Source organism: Momordica charantia, assembly GCF_013281855.1.
Source record: "Momordica charantia cultivar OHB3-1 chromosome 9 unlocalized genomic scaffold, Mcharantia_2.0 BLBB01000009.1, whole genome shotgun sequence".
Taxonomy (NCBI): Eukaryota; Viridiplantae; Streptophyta; class Magnoliopsida; order Cucurbitales; family Cucurbitaceae; genus Momordica; species Momordica charantia.
Genome location: NW_028275167.1, coordinates 26493637 through 26514546, shown reverse-complemented (window position 1 = coordinate 26514546; position 20910 = coordinate 26493637). Strand labels below are relative to the sequence as shown.

The following is a 20910-nucleotide window of genomic DNA, read 5'->3' as shown; positions in this document are numbered from 1 at the left end:
ACTACCATCGAGTCAACTCTCTCTTAAAAAATATAATATATTCATTTGATCGTTGGTACGTCTATTCGAAAAAGAAAAGAAAAAGTATTTGCATGTGGAAATTATTAGGGTTATATGATAATATTGACTAGAAGTTTCCTTTTAACATAATGGATGGTTCATACATGAAATGGAAAAAGAGAAAAAATAATAAATAATAAATTAAAGTTTTGATGGAAATGATTGTGAAGTAAAATGGCATCAAAGAGGGCTTTCTTTTTTTGTTTAGAATCTCCCTTTTCAAACACCTTTTTTCTCTTCAGTCTTTACAAAAACTTTTGCAAATTAATTAGTTTCAATAATTTAATTTTCATTGTAATTAAAATGGGTAGTTCTGATTGTGTGAGACAACCAACCCTAAAAATTTGTTGCCACAAAATCAGGTTAGCTGTCAGCTTCCACCATAACCAAACACCAAATTAAGAGAGAGAAAACCAAACCCCTTTTAGAGAGAGAGACAATTCAACCCTAATTTAAAGACCAAATAATTAGAGAGATCAAACTTTTTTAAAAAGGCTACTAGTACCCACTTCTTTTGTTGGCGTTATGGAATTAAACGGTTCTTAAATAATGCTGATGTGATTGCCAATAAATGAAAGTAATATTTGTACGAGTGTAGTACTCGACATTTTATCTTGAGAGTGAGTTAAGATCAGAAGCATCTTTAAAACTAAAGAGCGATACTTTTCCAACTAATTGGACAGAAAGCCACTAAGTTTTTACCGATATTTAATTTGCGAAGTAGGAATATTGCTATTGTCCTGATCGAGAAATTTTGTTTATAATTAGAGAAGAGAGAGAACCAAACTCAATAAAACTAGAGAGAGTCAAACCCTTTAAAAAGACAAAAATAATAGAGAGAAACTCTAAGACAAACGGAAAAATTTTCAATTTCATGAGAGTAGCGTATTCCATTTATTCACACTATAATTTTACTTTTATAAATAATTTTTTAAAAATGTCGGTATCATTTATCATGATAGTACCATAAATTTTTTCAAGACAAAACAAGAGAGAAGAACCTCTAAAGACGAAATTAAAGTCTTTATATCGTGTGGACCTTTACCGTTGTCTGAAGAAATATAAAGCTGTGAATCCTTTTTTCTTTTCTTTTTTTAATTAAAAAATGGAGACAGCCACCTTAGCTTTACTGTAAACTAAAGCAAATTATGATAAGATGTGTTATTAAACCAAATTAAAGAAGAAAAAAAGAACAACCAGAAATGGTATTTTTTTCAATTAGCATCATACCCTTTTCTTTTTTAAATGATTCTCATCTTTTCCCCTCTTTGGACACAACAAATAAGACTAATCAATATTAAAATTCCCCATTAGCTTAAAAAAATTCATTTTTTTTTTTTAAGAAACAACAATTTCATTGAGAGAAATGAAAATAGTTTAAAAAAATATATATGTTTAAACTTTAAAGCACCCTTAGATCACACCCCATAATTTAATTATCACTAACCATTCTTTGTCGTATGAAATAAATGTATATCGAATTATTTTTTTCATAATTCAAATAATGTAGATCAATGGAGAAATCTAAATTCTAAAGCATTTTATAGAGTTCCATTGCCAACTAGTAATAGATCGATATTGGACAATCAGACAACTTTTTGTTGTCTTTTCTGGAAGAAAACAATGAGCTATAACCCTTTTCCACACAAGACGGATTGTATGGGATAAGAATCTCTCGATAACCTGAAAAATCGATCTCGAGATTATTGAATATTCTTTTAGAAAAATTTAAAATAAAAAAATAAAAAGGAAAAAAAAAAACAGATGTAAAGATTTTCATTTAGACATACAGAGCATTGTCAAACGATGTCAACATCACATGTAACATCTCTTGAGACTTGCAAAGTAGAAGGTAGATAACCAAACATTCCAACCCTCCACAACATAATTGTAGAAGCAATAAATTAAAGGGCAATCCAAGTAATTTAGCTCTAAATGTCGCAGTGACACGTGGTGTAACGAGAAGATGAGAAAAATTTCTCGTACCATAACATAATGCAAAAATTTCTCGTATTCCCTTAGTACTTACTCCCCCAATAGTTTTACAAGATTTCCATTGTAACTAATTCTTAACTAACGCTAACGTGACTAGTAATAAACAAGGGTGATAATAAGTACTCTTCTACATTCTCGACAACTAGCTAATCAAATAAGAACTTGATAGGTGCACCCGTCATCGAAAAAAGTTTCTCCAATGATATATATACTATAGACTAACACAATTTAAAAATGATGCAGAGTCCAACAATGTTAAAATATTATAACGAAAAAGTATTTCGGAGAATTTTGAGAGAGAAATTTGTTGAAGTAGAGAATTAATTTTTACTACTTATTAATTAATTAATTTTACAAACTGGCTTCCATAAAATAATTGAGCATAGAGATTGGAAAAAAAGTCCACGCGTCGTTGCTTATTTGGACTTATGTTTGCCTTTTGGGGGCTCCCACCCACACGCTTTCTCTCTACTCACAAACCAACAACAACAAATTTTTAAGTACATTTTCTTCAAAAAATAAAAAATAAATTAGTCTCATTTTTTATCTAGCATCCTATGCCATGTTGTCAAGTTTTATCAATAATTTTAGAGCTCAATTCTTTACTCCGCAGTCGAGAATCTACACGTGTCTTGTACATTTTCTGAAAATGAAAAATTATAGTTCACTTCTAGAAGCCAAAGTAAACTAAATTAGATCCATAGTCACTTACCAATTGAAGTTCCAAGGTGCTATCCATCTCCCCTCTTCAAAAGCATAACAAACACCTACAGGGAAATAGAAACCGAAACCGAAATCGTGTCAGCTTAAAGTGAACAAATATGGGAATAGGATATTGAAATCATGATTCTTGCCAAACATTTCAGCTTCTTGATTAAATTAAACAATCCCATTGATGAAGATTAGAAAGAAAAGCACCCAAGTTTTGGTGCAAGTTGAATGGAATGAATGTTAAGTTTGAAAGTCTGTATTGTGTGTGAGTGCAGGGCACTGTGTGGGATGATGTGTTGATTCTTCTCAAAAGTTGGAAGGCACCAGAGATTTTGTATGCCTAATTTCTCAAAAAAGTTGGGTCAAGACCCATCATCCTTCTTCTAAGCCTCACATCTAATTTTCCAACCAATCAGAAACAGCTTTCAAACTTGAAGAAATGTTGCAGTCTGCATTCTGGTTTGCAACAAGCAAAGTATAGCCATCATAAGTCTATCTTTTAGTTAGGACTTCACTTAGTCCAAATCAGTCAGTCAAATTACATTATACTTTCACCCCTTAAATTGGGTTAAGTGAATCCTCCCCCTCCCTCCCCGCCCCCCGTTTCATGTGAATTTGATTGCAGACTTATTAGATGAACAATGCAACTATTTGGTTAGTTAAAATTTAGAGGAGCAAATTAAGGAGAAATCTTATATATAGATTCTAAATCGAAAGGAAAAATAAGGGGAGGGGAACTCGACGACCTTCCTCTAAAAATTTTGTCCACCCATGATTTTGAGTTCAAATCTCTCTGCTAGTTGAAGTCTTACTGTTCAAATTAATACTCAAAACTTACGTGTGAACAAGAGTGTTGAGATTTGAGAATATATTCAATGATTAAGTTTATTCGAATCTTAAGCTTTTATAATGAATAATTAATATTAAAACTCTAACCCAAACACTATGCTCCCCCTTACTTGCCTGATATGGATAAGTGGAAACAAAGAAAAAACCAGATTCCTTTTCTTTTTCTTTTTCTCTGGCAGCTGAAGACTAAAAATTTATATATATATATACATGAAAGGATAAGGATGTTAGTGGGAGAAGATAATGGAAAAACAAAGGTTTTGAAGTGAAGTAAGAAAGAGAGAGGAGGGGGAGGCAGGTATCATGTTGGTTGATGGAGAGGGAGTTGGTCAGTCAGTGGATGTCTACTTTCCTTTTTGACTTCTTCTCAATCATACTATAAACAGAATCAAATTAAAGCAAAATATCTTTGCATTTTATGTCCTATCAATTCACAAACTGGGTTTTGGATCCTTTTTATTTTCTACCATTTTGAGATGGAGGATTCAAGCTTTTCTGATTTAATCTTTAGTTTAATTCCTATTCTGATCTTGGATTTTTGGATCTTTGGACCTATTGCATTTTAGTTTTCTAAACTTTCAAACATTCCTATGTTGAAAATAATAAATATATAACCTATTTTTTTAAGTTTTTGTTATTAATTCTTTAACAAACTATCAAGTAGAACCTAACTGATGCCTCCATAGACATGTTCGAAACTTTGTAATTACATGCTAGGATAGGTTAAAATGGATAATGAAGATCTGACGCTAAGAGCTAAAATAGTTTTTTATGTGAAGTCTAAAGCCTAAAACAAAATATTAAAAAGTTAGAGACTAACATATAACATTTGAAAATCTATAAACTAAAACAAAATAGACAAAAAGGTTCAATTTAACCTTTGGTTATCTAACCTTAAGTTTAAATCCTCAAACTTTACTTATTTCTCTTTTATTGATAAGCTTTCAAATGTTTTGTGTTAATCTATAAACTTTGAACAAACAACTATTTTAATCATTGCTATTAACTTTTAAAAATATTTTTAGAAACCTAAAGTAAAATAGGTAAGTTTTTACTTGGACGAGTATTTGAAACTAAATGAGTCAAATCAAAGTGTCCAGCTTCGAAAAGAATCCGAGTTTCCCTTAAATGATTATTGAAAGCTAATACATTGAAAGAGCAACCCCATAAACAAAATGATCTTTTCAAATCCTTTCAAGTTAGAAGGGAAAATAAAATAAGTCGGCATAAAAGTTGAAAGTCTAAAATAAAAAACTCCATTTTTTTGTTAATATTAAAAGTAAAAAAGTTTTAGACCGTCAATTCTCATTGTAGAAAATATATGAAACCATAAATAATACGCATATGTATATAGTCACATACAAATAATATAGAATGAAAAGATAAAAGAAAATGTTAGAATTCCCTAAAAAGGTAAGTTCTATTTTTTTTGTTTTTGCTTAGCAAGTCATTTTTGGCTAGTGTAAGTTGGAACACCTTTGATGTATTTAAACGCATTCTTCTGTGTTATTGGACTGCATTAGTTTATTGTATAGTGTATACAAGAGTGCTTTTGAGGGTCTACCATTAAAGTGTTAGTTTTCTCATTCAATGTGGACAGCTTTTTGTGGACTTCTGATGTGGAGTTCCGATTGTAGAGGGTCCTCTTCAACCCGTTGTTTTGAGTAAGGGAGAGGTTAAGATTAAGTAAGGGGAGCCTCTTTATATGCTTCGGTTACTAAACCATTACATATTATTATTTTGGATTAGCACCTTTTGATGGACTGTTATTCAATTCATCCTTCATACATATTTGAAAGGTTCAATTAGTTGGTTATAAGATCCCAAAGTAGAGTCTTTCATTTGAAAGGTTCAATTAGTTGGTTATAAGATCCCAAAGAATAGTCTTTCGTGTTCATGTTTCTCAATAAATGTTTGATTCTAGAAAAGAAAAAAAAAGGTTCTTGGGTTTTTTTTTTCTCCTCTTGGAAGTGTGATCTTTGATTAGATTTAATCTCTCTCTTGAATCTTTACCCGCTCTCTAGTTATTAAAGAGAACAACTATAGCCCTTCCCGTCAAAATGTTGATCTTACTGTTACTTGATACTTCCTCAATTTGTATCGTGAAAAGAAAAGTTAAAATATCTTTCTAACAGTTGTATATACTATCAAATACCAAAAAACAAAGTCACAAGCAATCTTAAAGATGCATCAAAACTAGAGATTTTTTTTCCATTGCATACAGAAATATCCAAGATTGATACAGATCCTACTTCAGCCAACATCAAACTAATCTTTAAGCACATGACATAATATATGGAAAATTTGAAAGCAGAGACATATGGGAGATGGGGTTTGTTTGGGGGAAAGAGAGAATCAGAAGGAAAAGGAACAAACTTGAATCGATGTAAGGTAGGGATTTCTCTGTGGAGCCCTTCCGCCTGAGGCTGCTGCCACATGTCGATGCAGCAGGTATCTGTTATGAAGATATATATCTGGGAAGGTTTTCGATGAGCTTTCTAGCCCTTGCTTAATAAAGCAAGTACCTGCCAGGTTTCATCAGGTTCATGGAGATAAATGGTTTAAATTTCGATATCATTGGGTAGTAAAGAGAGAAGAGAAGGGGAGAAGCCCTGTCATACAAAAAACCGAAGTTAGAGTTTTGATATCAAACTTGAGTAATATAACACTCCCAATCTTCAGAGTGATGGTTTAGAAAATGACAACACATTGCATAAGATTTCAAGGAGACGTAATGTAATATCAAGGTCGAGAATCGAGATCACCTTATACTTCAAGATGCATGCTGATTGAAAGCTGAGAACTGCAATCTGCATCCCAGGAAATTGGCTGCAGCCAGCCAGTCTCAACGGTTTCGTACAGTAATTTTCAGGACATTTCTGGATTCAGCATCAAATCTTTTTGTTCTGAATTGTTGATTACTGCTAGCCCATTGGTGATGAGTTGGGTTCAGAGTGTTTTCAAAACCAGAAAGTTTATCTTTAAACTCACTCACCAATCTAATTCCTTTTCCCATAAAATCCTCTCTCCTGAAACTACTTTCATTTTCAGTTAGCTATCAACCTCAATCGAAGTGTGGAATAAATAAAAATGATCCATCACACCTAAGCTGCACCTTCCTATGCAATGAATCTGTGGCAAGATAGACCATTACAAACTTAATTAGTAACGAAATTTTCACACCTAAACTCTTCTTTGAAGCACTTTCTCATTTAATATACTTACCATTGTAGCAGCAAGGCACATTTCACTAAATATATGAACGCCTAATCCTCATCACAGTTACAAAATTTCATCACCCATTAAGTCAGGTGACAATGATTATATATAGATCTTTTTCTGCATGAAAGAGAGAGAGAGACCTGCAACCAATTTTCAAATGGGGTTAAACTCATCATTTAAGTACGCAACAACTTGAATTACAAACTAATTGCATCCACATGAAATTTCTTAGTATGATGATTTATCGATTTTAAGAAACCATATAGGGGTGAATTATGTTTTAACAATTGCAAATGTTTGTGCATCTGAATAGGTCTTTCTCCCAATAACCTTTTTTTTTATAAGAAACATCAAAAAGGTGTATTGAGAAAGGGAAAACCCCCAAAAAGAGACAGCCTAAATAGTTATTTTCTCCCAATAACCTTGACAACTACTTAATTTAACGACAAACCACTTCATATACTTCATATACAGCTATATGAGAACAGGAAGCAGCATGTCCCAACTCTAAGTGGAGAAGAGCATACCTACATCCTTGAGCAGAAGACCCCTCCAGATTCAAGTAGAAGCCACAGAAAGGCTGGCCCATTCGACATTACAAAATTCATAAATATATCATTATGATCGGCTGGCCTTTGATGTGCCTTTTCGCCTCTTAATAAGCCCTTCCATCAAATTTAGATAAGTATATTTGTTTAAAACAACACCTTGTTTTGTAACTTCATGAAAAAGGTGCATTGCATCCTTATACTTCTGTTGATTACACAGTTCATTGATCTGATCCGAGTAATCCATGGACTTGGAATCAGAGTGTTCTGAAATTTCAGAGGTTGGCACATTATGCCCTTTGTCCAATTTTAAAGACCGATCGTGCAATATTCCTGATTCAACCATTTTCAACATAAACTCTTCAGCTTCCTTAATCCTTCCAGCATCTGTTAGAGCACCAAGAATTGCATTGTAAGTATACTGGTCCGGTCCTAATTTTTTCTCTTCCATTTCCGTGAGAAGTTCATAAGCATTATCAAATTTCCCTGCTTTGCACAGGCTAGATATTAAGGTATTATACGTAACTACATCAATGTCTTTTCCTTTTGAAACCCAAGTATTGAAAAGCTTAAGAGCCTTCTCTAGCATACCCTCTCTACATAACCCACGAAGAAGAATATTACAAGTAAAGACATCTGGCTTGAATAAATTCTCAATCATTTTGTTGTGGAATTGGAATGCTTTTTCAACATTCCCTTCCCAACAATAGCCATGAATAATTATGTTGTAAGTAGTTTCATCAGGGACTAATCCACTCTCAAGAAGTTCATTCAGCTTATCTATAGCTTGATCAGTTTTCCTAGATTGGCATAGACCTCCAATTACAGAGTTATAGGTAACAATACTTGGAATAATCTGCCTCTCCTTCATTTCATCCCAAAGACTCAAGGCTCTGTTTGCCTTTTCATCTTTGAAGTAACCCATAATCAGAGTACCATAACTTACCTCGTCAAGAATATAGCCCCGCTTACTAGCACTGCATAGCAACTTATATGCCTCATCAAGCTTTTTCTCCCCACAAAGAGAGTGAAGAATTGTATTCAGGGTGCAAGTATCAATTTTCAAACCTTTCCTGGTCATTTCATCCATCGCTCTAAATGCTTCTCCCATTTTCCCTACTTTACAATATGCATTTATCAGAGTATTGTACGTAACACAATCAGGGGAAAATCCATTTTCTTCCATCTTCTGGACAGTGGTAGTTGCTTCATTCATATTTCCTTCTTTGCACATCCATTTCAGCATTATATTGTAAGTAACTGCATTACACTTCACACCTTTTTTATCCATTTCCTCAATCAAGTTATTCGCCTCAGAACTTCCTCGCCACTCGAAGCACCCATCAATCAGTGTGTTATAGGTAACCACATCAGGCAACATTTTCATTTTCTCCATCTCATCTCTCAGCCTAAAAGCGTCGTCGATCTTACCATCATTAACAAACCCACTAATCAACATATTATAAGTCCAAACATCAGGCAATAAGTTATTCTGCGTCATTAGTTCAATCACCTTTGTTGCATCCTTCAGCCACCCCAATTTGCAATACCCAGAAACCAAAATATTATATGTATTCTTATTTGGTAGCAACCCTTTATTCTTCATATCCAACAGCAAGTCCCGCGCCTCATATAACTGCCCCTTCTTGCACAATGCATCCAATATGGTATTATAACTCACATTGTCCGGTACACAACCAAACTCACCCATTTTATTCACCAAATCTAGTGCATCTTTAAACCTACTCTCCAAGCAATACCCATAAATCAAAATATTGAAGCTATTAGTATTTGGTACCACGCCAAGCTTAATCGAATCCTTGAACACCTCTCTAGACAACAGAATCGAATTCGAAGAAGGGTATCTTACCAAGGAATTCAGCAGTGTGTTGCACGTAAGCAAATTCAGCCGGTAATTGAGCCGCTTCATCTTCTTGAATATCTGCGCAGCAAGATGGGGCTTGCCCATCTGCACGTAGGCGCCAATGGAGGTATCCATGAGAGCCTTGGACGGCCTCGGAAGACCGCGACTGGGATGGAGAATCAATCTATGGAGGTTGTGTTGGCGATCAGAGGCAATGAAGGAAACAAGGAGGGATTTGGCATCGGAGAACTTATTATGGCTGAAGAGAGAGGGCAAGAGAGTAAGAAGCGAAGTGAGAGAATTATTGGGCGGGGAGGAGAAGGCGGGAACGTGTTTCTGAGCCCATTTGAAGAAGGAGAGGAGAACAGAGGGACGAGAATTCAGAACCCTGGAGGAGAAGATAGAGCAAATGAGGGAAGGGGAGAGGTGTGCGGCGTAGGGGCCGAGTGCGCTCAGCGGCGCTCTACTGGAAGTGAGAATCGTCGTTATGGTTTGAATCAGCTCCTCCGGTCGATTCTCCTGCGGCATCAGCCGCTGATTTGGGGTCGTCGGAGTTTCCATGGCCTCCCAATACTGCTTCCTAGGGTTTTGGCATTAAGAATCTCAGAATCCAACCTCCTTATGAGAGAGAGAGAGAGAACAAGGGTTACTTTTAGAATTGCTAAAAAATACAAATCCGTAGTTTAAGGGTATAAATATGGCCCAATTATAATTTCCCCAATTCAAAAGGGTATAAATTAAAGCTCTTATAGTAGCATCCATGGCTTCTCTCTTCCAGCAAATTGCGTCATTCCCATTATTCCAATTCCATCAAATCAGTACAGAAACTGAAAAGTCTCATGAATCCGAGTCGCAGTCGCTGATTGGGAAGAGCTTCTCCAGGGGAAGAAAGAAGGAAGATAGAGAAAAAGTTACCGTTGATTTCTCAATTTAAAGCCACACCCACAAGCTGTTTGATGAAAATCCTCAATGGGTTCTCTTCTCTTCAGTCTTCGCTCCCTTCCTCTAATGGCTATGTGCTATCATCCTTACAAACACTTCCTACCCATTTCAGACACAAGGACCAACAGGCAAGTTCATCTTCACAATTGCATCACAACTTCCTCACAATTTTGGACAAATGCCGTGTAATTTGACTGCACTAAACTCTGTTCAAATGATAAACAACAGTACAACACAACCAAATCAAAGACAGCAAAAACAGCACACGTGTTCGCCTCTTCCCCCACGTGTCGTTCCCAAAAGCTTCAACAGTCGCCACCTGGTTCTCCCCTCTCCCATTGTAGCTTTCTTCAAGCTCAATAAAACCCCATTTCAGCAGCGCCCAAAATCTCCCTGCTTCTGGTTTTGGCGTCCACACAGAGAGAGAGAATCATGGGTTCTGAGACTTTTGTGGAGATCATACTGGCAATTCTTCTACCACCTGTTGGAGTTTTCCTTCGCTATGGCTGTGGGGTGATGGCTTAACTCAAGTTCTTCACTTCTTTTTTCAAATCATTTTGCAATTTTGCTCATCAGGTTTTTGCTTGTGTTTTGAATTTGGAAGTGCAGGTAGAGTTCTGGATCTGTTTGTTGCTGACCATATTGGGATACATACCTGGAATCATATATGCAATATATGTGCTAGTTGGATAGAGCTTTTTTTTTTTTTGTTTCATGTCTTTTTTCTTGGGGAGAAGACAAGAAAGTGTAGTTTTGTGGATGTTTCTTTGCAATTTTTAGCTTGTACAAAGTTGTTGGAATATAATCAAATGTTGAGAAGAAGTGATCCCATCTTCTGTGTTTGTGGTTCATCTAGTTTTTGGTTTAGCTTTGTGTCTCTCTTGAAATGGAAGTAGTGTTTTAAAGATGTTAAAATTGGTATGAAAATAGCCATTTATACAGGTTTGATCTAGACTATAGAAGAATTATATCATCCTCCTGGAAAAGGCCAAAAAAAAAAAACATTTTTTTGGGGCCAGCGTTCTTGTTTCTCATTTTTAAAGAAAAACTTTGATAACAAAAAATAATAATTAAAAAATTAAGGGTTTGTTTAGTGATTCGTTTAGTGATGTTTCTGTATTTTATTTTAGGTTTCTAATTTTTTAGAAACATTTTTTAACATTTGTGAACCCCTATTTTTTCTTCCTCAAAATTGTTCAAGTAAAATACGGGGGAAAAAGGGTAAAATGGTCTCTTGCTCTTTTTTCTAGTAAAATATTATTTTATTATTTTTTACTTGCCACAATAAATATAGCATAAAAATTTGAACTTTTAATTTAAAATTTTAATTTTTAAATAAATGTTTTGCTTTTATTAACTTAAAAATTTAGAGAAAAAAAGGGTTCAATAAGAAATCAAAATGTTACTGACAAAAAACTGAAAAAAGGAACTATGCAGATGAAGAAGAAACAAGAAATAAACAAAACATTACCAAGAACTAAAAGACACCTATATAACTTTTTAGTATGCTAATACTGATATTAATTTAAAATGTCAATTTTTGTTAACATTCAAAGTTTAAGCAAAATGGGCTGAAATACTTTGGAGGGAAGACGATGAAGAAATAAATTTATTTTTAAGGTAAAGAAAAAGGTTTAGTACTTCGAACAAAATATTCAAATATCCAAAGCAACAAATGAAATTGAAAAAAAAAAATAGCATAAAGTTCGAAATTTTACAAATTTTAAAAATGAAAAATTGTACCTAAATAATTATCACGTCAATCCCTCCCATTATTTTTTTCCAAAAAATGAAAAAAAAAATAGGCATCCAATCGAATATCACCAACTAATTTGAATCAAACAATTCGAGCTAAACAAATACTTGGAATCTTATATTCTTTGAAGCTATATTTCCTCATTCAAATCTCAATCATCAGATCAAAATGAAGGGCTCAGATTGAAGGAACCGCATGACTCCAATCCCCAAGATTGCTATACATTGGAGCAACATCTATCCAAGGAGAGGATGAAGTTTCAAAACCCCCTTTTTTTTCTTTTGGCTTCCAAATAAGCCAACTCCATGATTCACCTTCAATGGCTGTGATTGGACAAATGTCATGTACAATGAATGCCAGTTGCATCAGATTCAAAAGCCAGCTTCCGCCAAGAAAAATCAACAGAAAGTGGGGAGAAAAAACTTCGGCTAAACATAAATTTACATTCAACTGCTACTAACTGGGGAGGATCTAAGTTTACAATATTTGAGAATGAAACGAGGGGGGAAGCCATAAGTAACCTTGAATGGAACTGATGAGCATCTTCTAATGGTCTGCTTACCTCTTCTTCTGGCGGCCTGTCGATGTCCACGTGTTATTCTCTCATTGGCGTCATTGCGTTCTTCAGTCGGCTATTGCATTTTCCGTATAACCTGAGAAATTGTGAAATGATTAATATCATGGCCAACAGAATACTGGTAAGATTGTGTAGACAAGAAACACCATTAAAAACAAAAGTTTATACTAAGTGAAATGGTGATGATGTTAGTTCTATCCAAGAAAGAAAAGCTTTTGGTAACAATATCAAGCTTTTAAAAACTGGCATGGGTATAATAATTACATTTTCGGCTTAAATGAGGTATCAAAATTGTCAACTGTCACCTTCACCAGGAATGTAAGGTTAATACAATTTTTTCACCATAAGCAGAAATATACTTATTAAAATTGACTAAGTAAAAGTACAAGGGAAGGGATGGAAATATAGAAGGCCATTAATGTTCTATCAACCTTCCTAAAAAGCCTAAACATTACTGAGGTCAAAGAAACCAGCATCTTTATGCATTTTCGGGTGGGGAACACCAGAAAGAGTTTTTTGACGTTTTAATAGTAACAATTTTACAAAGCAAACTTTTACTGAGCATCTGAAACGGGTAGCCAAAGAAAGCATGCATACCTTAAAGTTAATCTGTGTTCTTTTCCAAAGATGAAAGACCAAGATGCTTGTCCTGATCCTTCGTGGGGACAGAATCAGGGAGCTTCTCTGAGTCTGGAATTGCGGCAAGATCAGGTTGCATCGCCTGATCCTGGGTCAGATGCTTTTGGGAAAAATCAGATTGTGCGTCCTGCTCTTGTAATGTGGCAAAATTTGATTCCGTCTCCTGCTCCTGGTTAGTGGCACGATCAGCTTGCAATTCTTGCTCATGATCAGATTGCACATCCTGCTCATTGGGTGTAGCCTCGCCAGATTGCACCATGTGCTCCTCATTTGTGTCACTATCACATTGCATCTCCTGCTCCTGACTTGTGGCCTTATCACATTGCATCTCCTGCTCCTGATTTGTGTAATTATCACATTGCATCATCTCCTGCTCTTGACTTGTTGTATTATCACATTGCGTCTGCTGCTCCTGACTTGTGGCATTATCGCATTGCGTCTGCTGCTCCTGACTTGTGGCATTATCGCATTGCGTCTCCTGCTCCTGACTTGTGGCGTTGTCGCATTGCGTCTCCGGCTCCTGACTTGTGGCATTGTCGCATTGCGTCTCCTGCTCCTGACTTGTGGCATTGTCGCATTGCGTCTCCTGCTCCTGACTTGTGGCATTGTCGCATTGCGTCTCCTGCTCCTGACTTGTGGCATTGTCGCATTGCATCTCCTGCCCCTGATCTGCGGCATTGTCGCATTGTTTCTCCTGCTCCTGATCTGCGGCATTGCCACATTGCTTCTCCTGCTCCTGATCTGTGCCATTATCATCTTGCTTCTCCTGTTCCTGATCTGTAGGAATATCATATTGCATCTCCAGCTCCTGCTTTGTGCTACTACCATGTTGCACTTCATGCTCCTCCTTCATGTCATCATTAAATTTTACCTTTGGCACCACATTCGCAGCATTATCAGGAAGCACATCCTGCTCAAGTTCTTCAGCATGATTGGACTGCTCACCATGCACCTGGGATGAAAGAGAGACTGGCACAGCCTCGTGCTCCTCTCTTGTCACGTGATCAGGTCGCAACTCCTGTGTTTGCATAGTATCCTCGTCAGGTTCCAACTCCTGAGTGGAGGTAACATCTGGCTCAGTTTCCAGTTCCTGGGTTGAGGCAAGAATGGGCTTAGTCTCGTCCTGAACCTCTTCACCAGTTAAAACAAGTGGTTGTGTCTCATCTTGACCATCAGTTACAGTAACAGATTGAGTTGCCTGCTCCTTTGCGCCAAGATCATGTTCGGTCTCACGTCCCTCCATCGTGTCAAGAACTTGTGTTTCCTGTCCCTCTGTCATGGCAGGAGCCAGCTGAGTTTCTCCTTCAGCCTCCTCCCCCAAAACAAGTGGCTGCCCATCGTCTTGTTCATCAGTAGCAATGGTAACAGATTGAGTTGCCTGCTCTTTTTTTCCAAGAACATCTTCTGCCTCATTCCCCTTCACTGTGCCAAGAGCATGTTGTATTTCTTGCGCTTCTGTCATAGCAGGAGCAGGTTCCCCCATTGACTCCTCCAATGTGGTCAGAGGTTCCCTTTCATGATCTTGAGCTGCAGTAAGAACTGGCAACATTTCATTCGCCTGAGTTGTGGCAAGGACAGGTTGCATCTCCTGCTCCAGGGGAGTGGATGGAACAGGTCGCTCCTCCACGTGATGGATTGTGGTGCCAATAACAGCCACATTCTCTTGCTCTTGGCTAGTGGCCAGAACTGGCTGTGCCTCCTTCTGGATCATGGAAAAAACTGGCTGCATCTCCTGCTCCTGGCTTGTGGCAGGAACAGTTTGCTTCTCGTGATGAGTTGGAGCAAGATCAGCTTGCATCGTACCAACTTGGGTTGCATCAAGAATAGCATGCGTCTCTTGCTCCTGGATGATGCCAAGAACTGACTGTGTCTCGGCTTGGAGTGTAGTAACATCCGGCTGTGTCTTCTCCTCCTTGATTGTGGCAAAAACTGGTTGCATATTCTGCTCCTGGGCTGAGGCAGAAACTGGTGGCTCATCATGATGTGGAGTTAGAGTATGATCAGCCTGTATCTCCCCAAACTGGGTTGAGGTGAAATTATGTTGCAATTCCTGGTCTTGGGAAGAAATAGGACCTGATTGTGTCTCCTGGTTTGAAACAAAAACAGAGTGCAGTTCCTGATCATGAATTGAAGAAATATCATGTTGCCTCTCATATTGGATTGTTGAAAAGCCAGCCTGCATCTCCCCAAGCTGGGCAGTGTAGTTAGGTTTACTCTCCTGGTGATGGTTTGGATCAAGAACAGATTCCATTTCCTGGTATCCAATGGTGGAAAGATCAAGTTGCATTTCCTGGTCATGAATCGAAGATAAATCTAGCTGCATTTCATGGTCGTGGAATGAGGCTAAATCAAGTTGCATATCGTGAAACTGAGTCGTGCTAAGATCAAGATGCATTTCCTGATCCTGAAGTCTGGGAATGGGAGACGCTTTAAACAGGGTAGAAGGAGTATAGCTGAGCTGATAATTTACAAGTCTAGGTCCAAAGATGCTGAACCTTCCAGCAGTGCTATAAGCAATTTCCGCATCAGAAGATTTTCTGAAAACTACTCTTGCACGCCCACCCTCCCTATCAACTTCTGTCTCAGATTCTCTCAAGGGTCCAAACCGCCTAAACATATTATTCAGGGTTTTTTCTGATGGCACAGAATCCACCTCAGAAAAGTTCATTACAAGTTCTGCAGGAGATGGCTGATCAGCAGAGCCAGTAAACTTCTCAGCTGACAAAACATGATTGCCAACAGAATTTCGCTTCTTGTATGGCCTCCGACTCCCTTGAAGAGCCTTCTCTGGTTCTCCAACTGCAAGTTGCGAATCTCGTTTTCTGGTTCTACGAGATGGCGGAACTTCAGTTCCATTTTGGATTACCCTGTCCGTCCAATAAGTGTCACTCATATCCTCAAATTCAAAAGTTTCTGGTAACACAACAGGAGTAAATAGTGCTTTCCTCTTACCACTTCCTCTGTCCGTGGCCAAATCCTCAATCCCAGGCTGCTGCCTCAAAATTAACGAATCTCGAAAATCGGCAAAAAAACTAACAATTACGTTCAAGAAGCTGTATTCCTTCATTGGATCTATTGCCACTAGTTGAAGTTGGCCTAGCAATTCATCCAAGGAGGAGTACTCTACAGGAAGATTTACCCTTCCTCTTTGGGCATCATCAAAGTTCTGGAGGAAAACATCAGAGTCATGGACCACGTGTCCATCAAAGCCACCATCTGGCTTTTGGAACCTCTCACTATTAGATTTGACAATTGGAGGCGTACCAGTCAACTGGCTTGCAACCCTACGAATACAGTCACCAATTTTGAAGGACGTTTTAACAGGTGCAGTACCAGAAACCTTTGCAAAGGATACAGTTTTCCTTCCATCTGGTGTACCTGAATAATCAGTAGGATGTTCGACAGTCTTCTGTCTCTTAGCAGATGGTGACACCAATGTGGTAGTCGTCCTTGCATCAGACCAATTTTCTCCATCTAAATTGTCAAAAGTTTCACCCATTAGTTCATACAAACTCCTTTCCTTTTTCTTTGGATACAGACCATCCTTCAAGTTATGTTTGCGTTTATGATAAGAACTACTCCGACTTTCTGATTTCTCCTTACAGGGGGTGTTCTGTGCATCATCCTGGCAAGAAGCTACATGCTGAATAAAATCACTTGACTCCATTTCAATGCCTAAACAGTCTGACTCATTGTCCACCAGCCCCCCACAAAACTGGAACTGAGGCAAGCCACCAAATTGGAATTGAGGCAAGCCACAATACCCCTTTAGACGATAAAATGCTGTCAGCTGGGCCTTAGCTATCACAAGTTCCAAACGGTCACTGCCATCAGATGGAAACTTTGCCAAGTCCCTGATGTATTCAATTAGTTTAGCTGGTTCAAATGATGCCGCACTGGCAGATTTGTCTACACCAAATCTTCTAGAAGATTCTTCTCGAATTCCAGCATTTTCAATAATCTGACATTTAATCATGTCATATGCTTCTCTAGGTGTGCAAGCACACGCTAGCCCCAATTCAGATCTTCTAGAGACTTCTTCTAGAGCACACTCAACAGAATTTTGGAAGGCTTCTGAATTGCTTTGCATCTCTTCTTGGGAGAAATGTGTCCGAAAGGGCTTTAACTGAGACACTTCATTCCAAGCAAACGTACGGTCCCCAAAATATGCAACCAAAAAGAAATCCTTTTTATAATATTTCATTGCCTTATCAGAAGAATCAGATGGATCAAATATCTGACCTGGCCACCAAGGATGGCTCCTCACTTTACCCCACACTAAATCAGAAACAGAAAATTCACCTTCATTCTCTGGTGGCAGCTGATAACAAGCCTGATGCAATTGTACAGAACCTTCAGGATTTTCGGCTGCACATTCAGCAATTTGATCATCGTCATTATCAATACTTGTCACATCTTCCATTTCTTCCTCACCATGTAAACCCACCTGATTAACATTGAAGCTTTGATCAACTTCCATTCCTTCCACACTCTCAAAATCAGCCAGAGAATTATCAATGACAGCATTTTCCTCAATGTTCGCACCAATAGCCCCTCCTTGTCTATTGGATTCAGGATCTGACTCCAAATTCCTGCATTCTGTCTCCACATTTAAATTTTGCTCGTTTTCAGCAGAAACTTCAATACTTGGAGCCAAAATTTTACTATCATTTTGTACTGCAACATCTACCTCAGAATCCCTTTGGTTTGATTGACTTGAGAATATTGAATCTGTACTCACCACATTCACCACATTTTCAGGAGCTATACTTTGATCCAAATTTTCACTATCAAGTGCCTGTGATGCTATCTCTGGAACTTCAACTGCCGTTGACCCTGCATATAAACCAAGCTGTTCATCATCAGAAATCTTCTGCCCATGTGTCAAAATGCTATTAGGAAGTTCCCCTCCTCCAACAGCTCGATTCTGATCATCTATATGATCGCTTTTTTCTTTATCTTCATGCTCTTTCTCAACCATACAACTCTCATCCCCTTCCAAATTAGAAAGGTCTTTCTCCGAACCATCACTATGAGAAATAACTTTGGGATTCAAATTTTCTTCAATTAGCATGTCAGGAGCTTTTTCAATAGCATCCTGGCCCCGTAAATTTGAATTTTCACTACCATCTGCAGAAGAAGTTGAAGTCTTGATCCCAGGATTCCGTGCATCAACATCTGTAACTCCAAGTCTTTCCTGCAGGTCAACTGGTGCATCGACAATTTGCTTACCTTCCTCCACATTCTCTTGACCTGGTTCTTTTTCCAGACTTTCTCCCCCATCACTTGTTGGAGCTTCCTCTGTTACAAGTGGCCTTTCCCCACCTGCATTCACTAAGTCATCTCCAAACCCATTTTCTGTTGGAGAATTCTTTGGTTGCACAGAACGAACCTCCACCTTATGAGGTTCTTCATTGTTCGAAATTTTATCATCTGGACTGTTGTGAACTAGACTGCCTACACTGGATCCCACCTGTGTATCTACATCCATAGCCTCCTTGCTTCCAGTGTTTTCCTCCTCCACATGAACAGCTTCAGCCTCTCTGTCCATATGGCTTGCAACTATCGAAGAATCATCCACCCGAGCATCATGATCCAGAACCATAGCATCAACAACTCCTTGGTCGCCCTCCACACCTCCTTGAGACGTTTCTTTTACTGATTCCCCAACCCCCGACACTCCCTCACTTTCTGGACCACCAGAAACACCTACATCGGGTGCATCTCCACGGGGAGATATTCCATCCCTCCCCACACTGGGCTCCTCCCCAGTTGAACCACCAGAACCAACCTCATCCAAGTTCTCAGCAGTCCTATCAGTACATACACCATCAAAATAAACATCAGAACCCAAAACTTCCACCATGATATCCTCACCACCATTACAAGCCCCATCACCCCCCTCTGCTCTTCCCACCTCCTCCTCCGACAACGAACTTTGAACCCGCTCCTTACTAACACTAACACCGGAACCCACTAGGTTTCCGTCAACTACATGCTCCCCAGCAGTGACGGTTGACTCCGAAACACCGCGAGAAGCATCTCTCTCATCCGGCTCTTCCATGAAAAACAGAATCTGAGTAATTTCCGAACAAAATAATATCAAAAATAAAATCAAAAGAAGCTCAAAAAAAAAGCTTCGAAAGCAGCATAAGCCCTAATTACGAAAACCAATCGGGATCTACGAACCGAGGAGAGTGAAAGATCGTAATTCGGAAACACAAGAACATTTAAATTAAACGTAAACTGAGAATTGCAAGTAGCAGAGAAAGGAAATGAGTGTACCTCACTAGATCTTCTCAAAAAAAAATGGAGTTTGTCTGTGAGAAGGGGAGAGAGAGAGGGTTTGGGGTTTAGAGAGAGAGAGCGAAATGTTCCGAAAAATATTTTGGAAGGAAGCTTTCGAAACTCGAAAGAGTTGAGAAAAATTAATTATAATTATATTTATAATAAATAAATAAATAGAAGATGGCGCATCCTTTTCTTTTTTCTTTTTTCTTTTATGGTACTTTTTTTTTCCCAACTTCAAGTGATTGGTATATTTAATTGATTTTAATTTTAATAATAAAATAATCTTAAAAAAGTGAATTTATTAAATTGTAGGGATGAAACTTGAAATTAAAAAAATTCTAATAAATTAGCCGGTTCGGTTCTTAGAACTATCCTTATCATTTTATTCAATTTTATGAAGTATAAAACTAACAATAGGACTCGATTTGATTTGGATAAAAATTTCCAATCTTAGTTGGGTAGTCGTATTTTTCTTTTTTTCTTTTTTTTAATTCAATTTATAAAATACAGACGTTGATTGGACAGTGATAAATTTCATGTTCTAAATTATGTATTTTATATGAAAATTTTATATGTATATACTTTAGTATAATAAGTAGGGTATGAGATTCTACCCCTGTAAGCTCTTCTATATATTTTGTTGGCGTTTTAAAACATATTGAAAATTAATTAAATATTTATTTTACATAATAAGTATTCATAAATGATTTAAATGGATACTTTAATTGAAAATAAATTATTCAGCTTAAAATGTTAGTTAAAAACCTTATAAAATACATTATTAAAATTTAATTAAATTATATATATTAATTATTTATTTATTATAAACTTTCCATTTCAATAAACGGTACCACAACCTTAAATACATGTTACTATTTTTTTTTTCTTTTAGATTCTTCAAATGATTTGTTAACTCCAAAGTAAATATTAACATTTATAAAAGTTTAATATCCAGCTTGATGAAACTTAATGGTTGGGGTAAAACCTCATGCGCATAATTAACTTTTTGGGTAAAAGTGGTTTTTTGTTCGAGAAAAAAAAAGTCCACCCTTATTGCAATTATATTTTAGGTCCTAATAGACCTTTTTTCGTGATTAATATTATAACCTAAATAAATTTACCTTTATGTTATTCTATATTTTCTCTAAGTTTGAATGTTATATAAGTAGGGATGTTCAAAAAAATCTTACTACCAAAAAAATCGATCAACCAAATGCAATTTAGGATTGGGTGGGTTATAAACTCGTTTGAATTGGGTTTTATTCTAATTAATGAAAATTTAATGATGGTTTGTTCAATAGTTCACTGAAACGAGTTTAGGTTAAACCGAACCAATCCGAACTTATTATTAATTTTAAAACTATTTTTTTAGTTGCCATAAAAATTATATATATAGTTATATTTATTTTAATTTTATTTCATTTAATAATTTTTTATGAATTATTTATTGCACGAG

General features: G+C 37.0%; 3 protein-coding genes across 7 annotated transcripts; 1 reads left to right on the top strand and 2 right to left on the bottom strand.

The window, feature by feature from the left end:
* Positions 1 to 1521: 1521 nt before the first annotated feature.
* LOC111010061 (Pentatricopeptide repeat (PPR) superfamily protein) lies at positions 1522 to 10205 on the bottom strand. 5 transcript variants are annotated; one of them, XM_088117791.1, is made up of 6 exons: positions 7365 to 10205; positions 6841 to 6977; positions 6381 to 6747; positions 5992 to 6227; positions 2768 to 2822; positions 1522 to 1743 (listed from the first exon to the last, which is right to left on the bottom strand). In XM_088117791.1, exon 1 carries the CDS (start codon positions 9808 to 9810, stop codon positions 7456 to 7458), a length of 2355 nt encoding a protein of 784 aa, XP_087973917.1. In that variant the 5' UTR covers positions 9811 to 10205; the 3' UTR covers positions 1522 to 1743; positions 2768 to 2822; positions 5992 to 6227; positions 6381 to 6747; positions 6841 to 6977; positions 7365 to 7455. The 5 variants fall into 5 exon arrangements, with proteins under 5 accessions (XP_087973917.1, XP_022139040.1, XP_022139041.1 ...); XM_022283348.2 differs by lacking the exon at positions 1522 to 1743 and adding an exon at positions 2445 to 2698; XM_022283349.2 differs by lacking the exon at positions 1522 to 1743 and adding an exon at positions 2445 to 2523.
* A 23-nt stretch (positions 10206 to 10228) lies between these two features.
* Positions 10229 to 11022, top strand: LOC111010062 (low temperature-induced protein lt101.2). The gene is made up of 2 exons (XM_022283350.2): positions 10229 to 10704; positions 10801 to 11022. The coding sequence occupies exons 1-2, from the start codon at positions 10624 to 10626 to the stop codon at positions 10882 to 10884; spliced, it is 165 nt and encodes a 54-aa protein (XP_022139042.1). The 5' UTR covers positions 10229 to 10623; the 3' UTR covers positions 10885 to 11022.
* Positions 11023 to 12043: 1021 nt separating this feature from the next.
* LOC111010172 (uncharacterized) lies at positions 12044 to 19581 on the bottom strand. Its single transcript, XM_088117790.1, has 3 exons — positions 19449 to 19581; positions 13122 to 19239; positions 12044 to 12600 (listed from the first exon to the last, which is right to left on the bottom strand). Exon 2 carries the CDS (start codon positions 19225 to 19227, stop codon positions 13129 to 13131), a length of 6099 nt encoding a protein of 2032 aa, XP_087973916.1. The 5' UTR covers positions 19228 to 19239; positions 19449 to 19581; the 3' UTR covers positions 12044 to 12600; positions 13122 to 13128.
* Positions 19582 to 20910: the final 1329 nt, after the last annotated feature.

Bases quoted from the DNA above. Each gene is read 5' to 3' on its own strand.
- LOC111010061 (XM_088117791.1), bottom strand. From the start codon at position 9,810: ATGGAAACTCCGACGACCCCAAATCAGCGGCTGATGCCGCAGGAGAAT.
- LOC111010062 (XM_022283350.2), top strand. From the start codon at position 10,624: ATGGGTTCTGAGACTTTTGTGGAGATCATACTGGCAATTCTTCTACCA. The intron at 10,705-10,800 runs GTGATGGCTTAA...TTGGAAGTGCAG, and splicing joins TCCTTCGCTATGGCTGTGGG to GTAGAGTTCTGGATCTGTTT.
- LOC111010172 (XM_088117790.1), bottom strand. From the start codon at position 19,227: ATGGAAGAGCCGGATGAGAGAGATGCTTCTCGCGGTGTTTCGGAGTCA.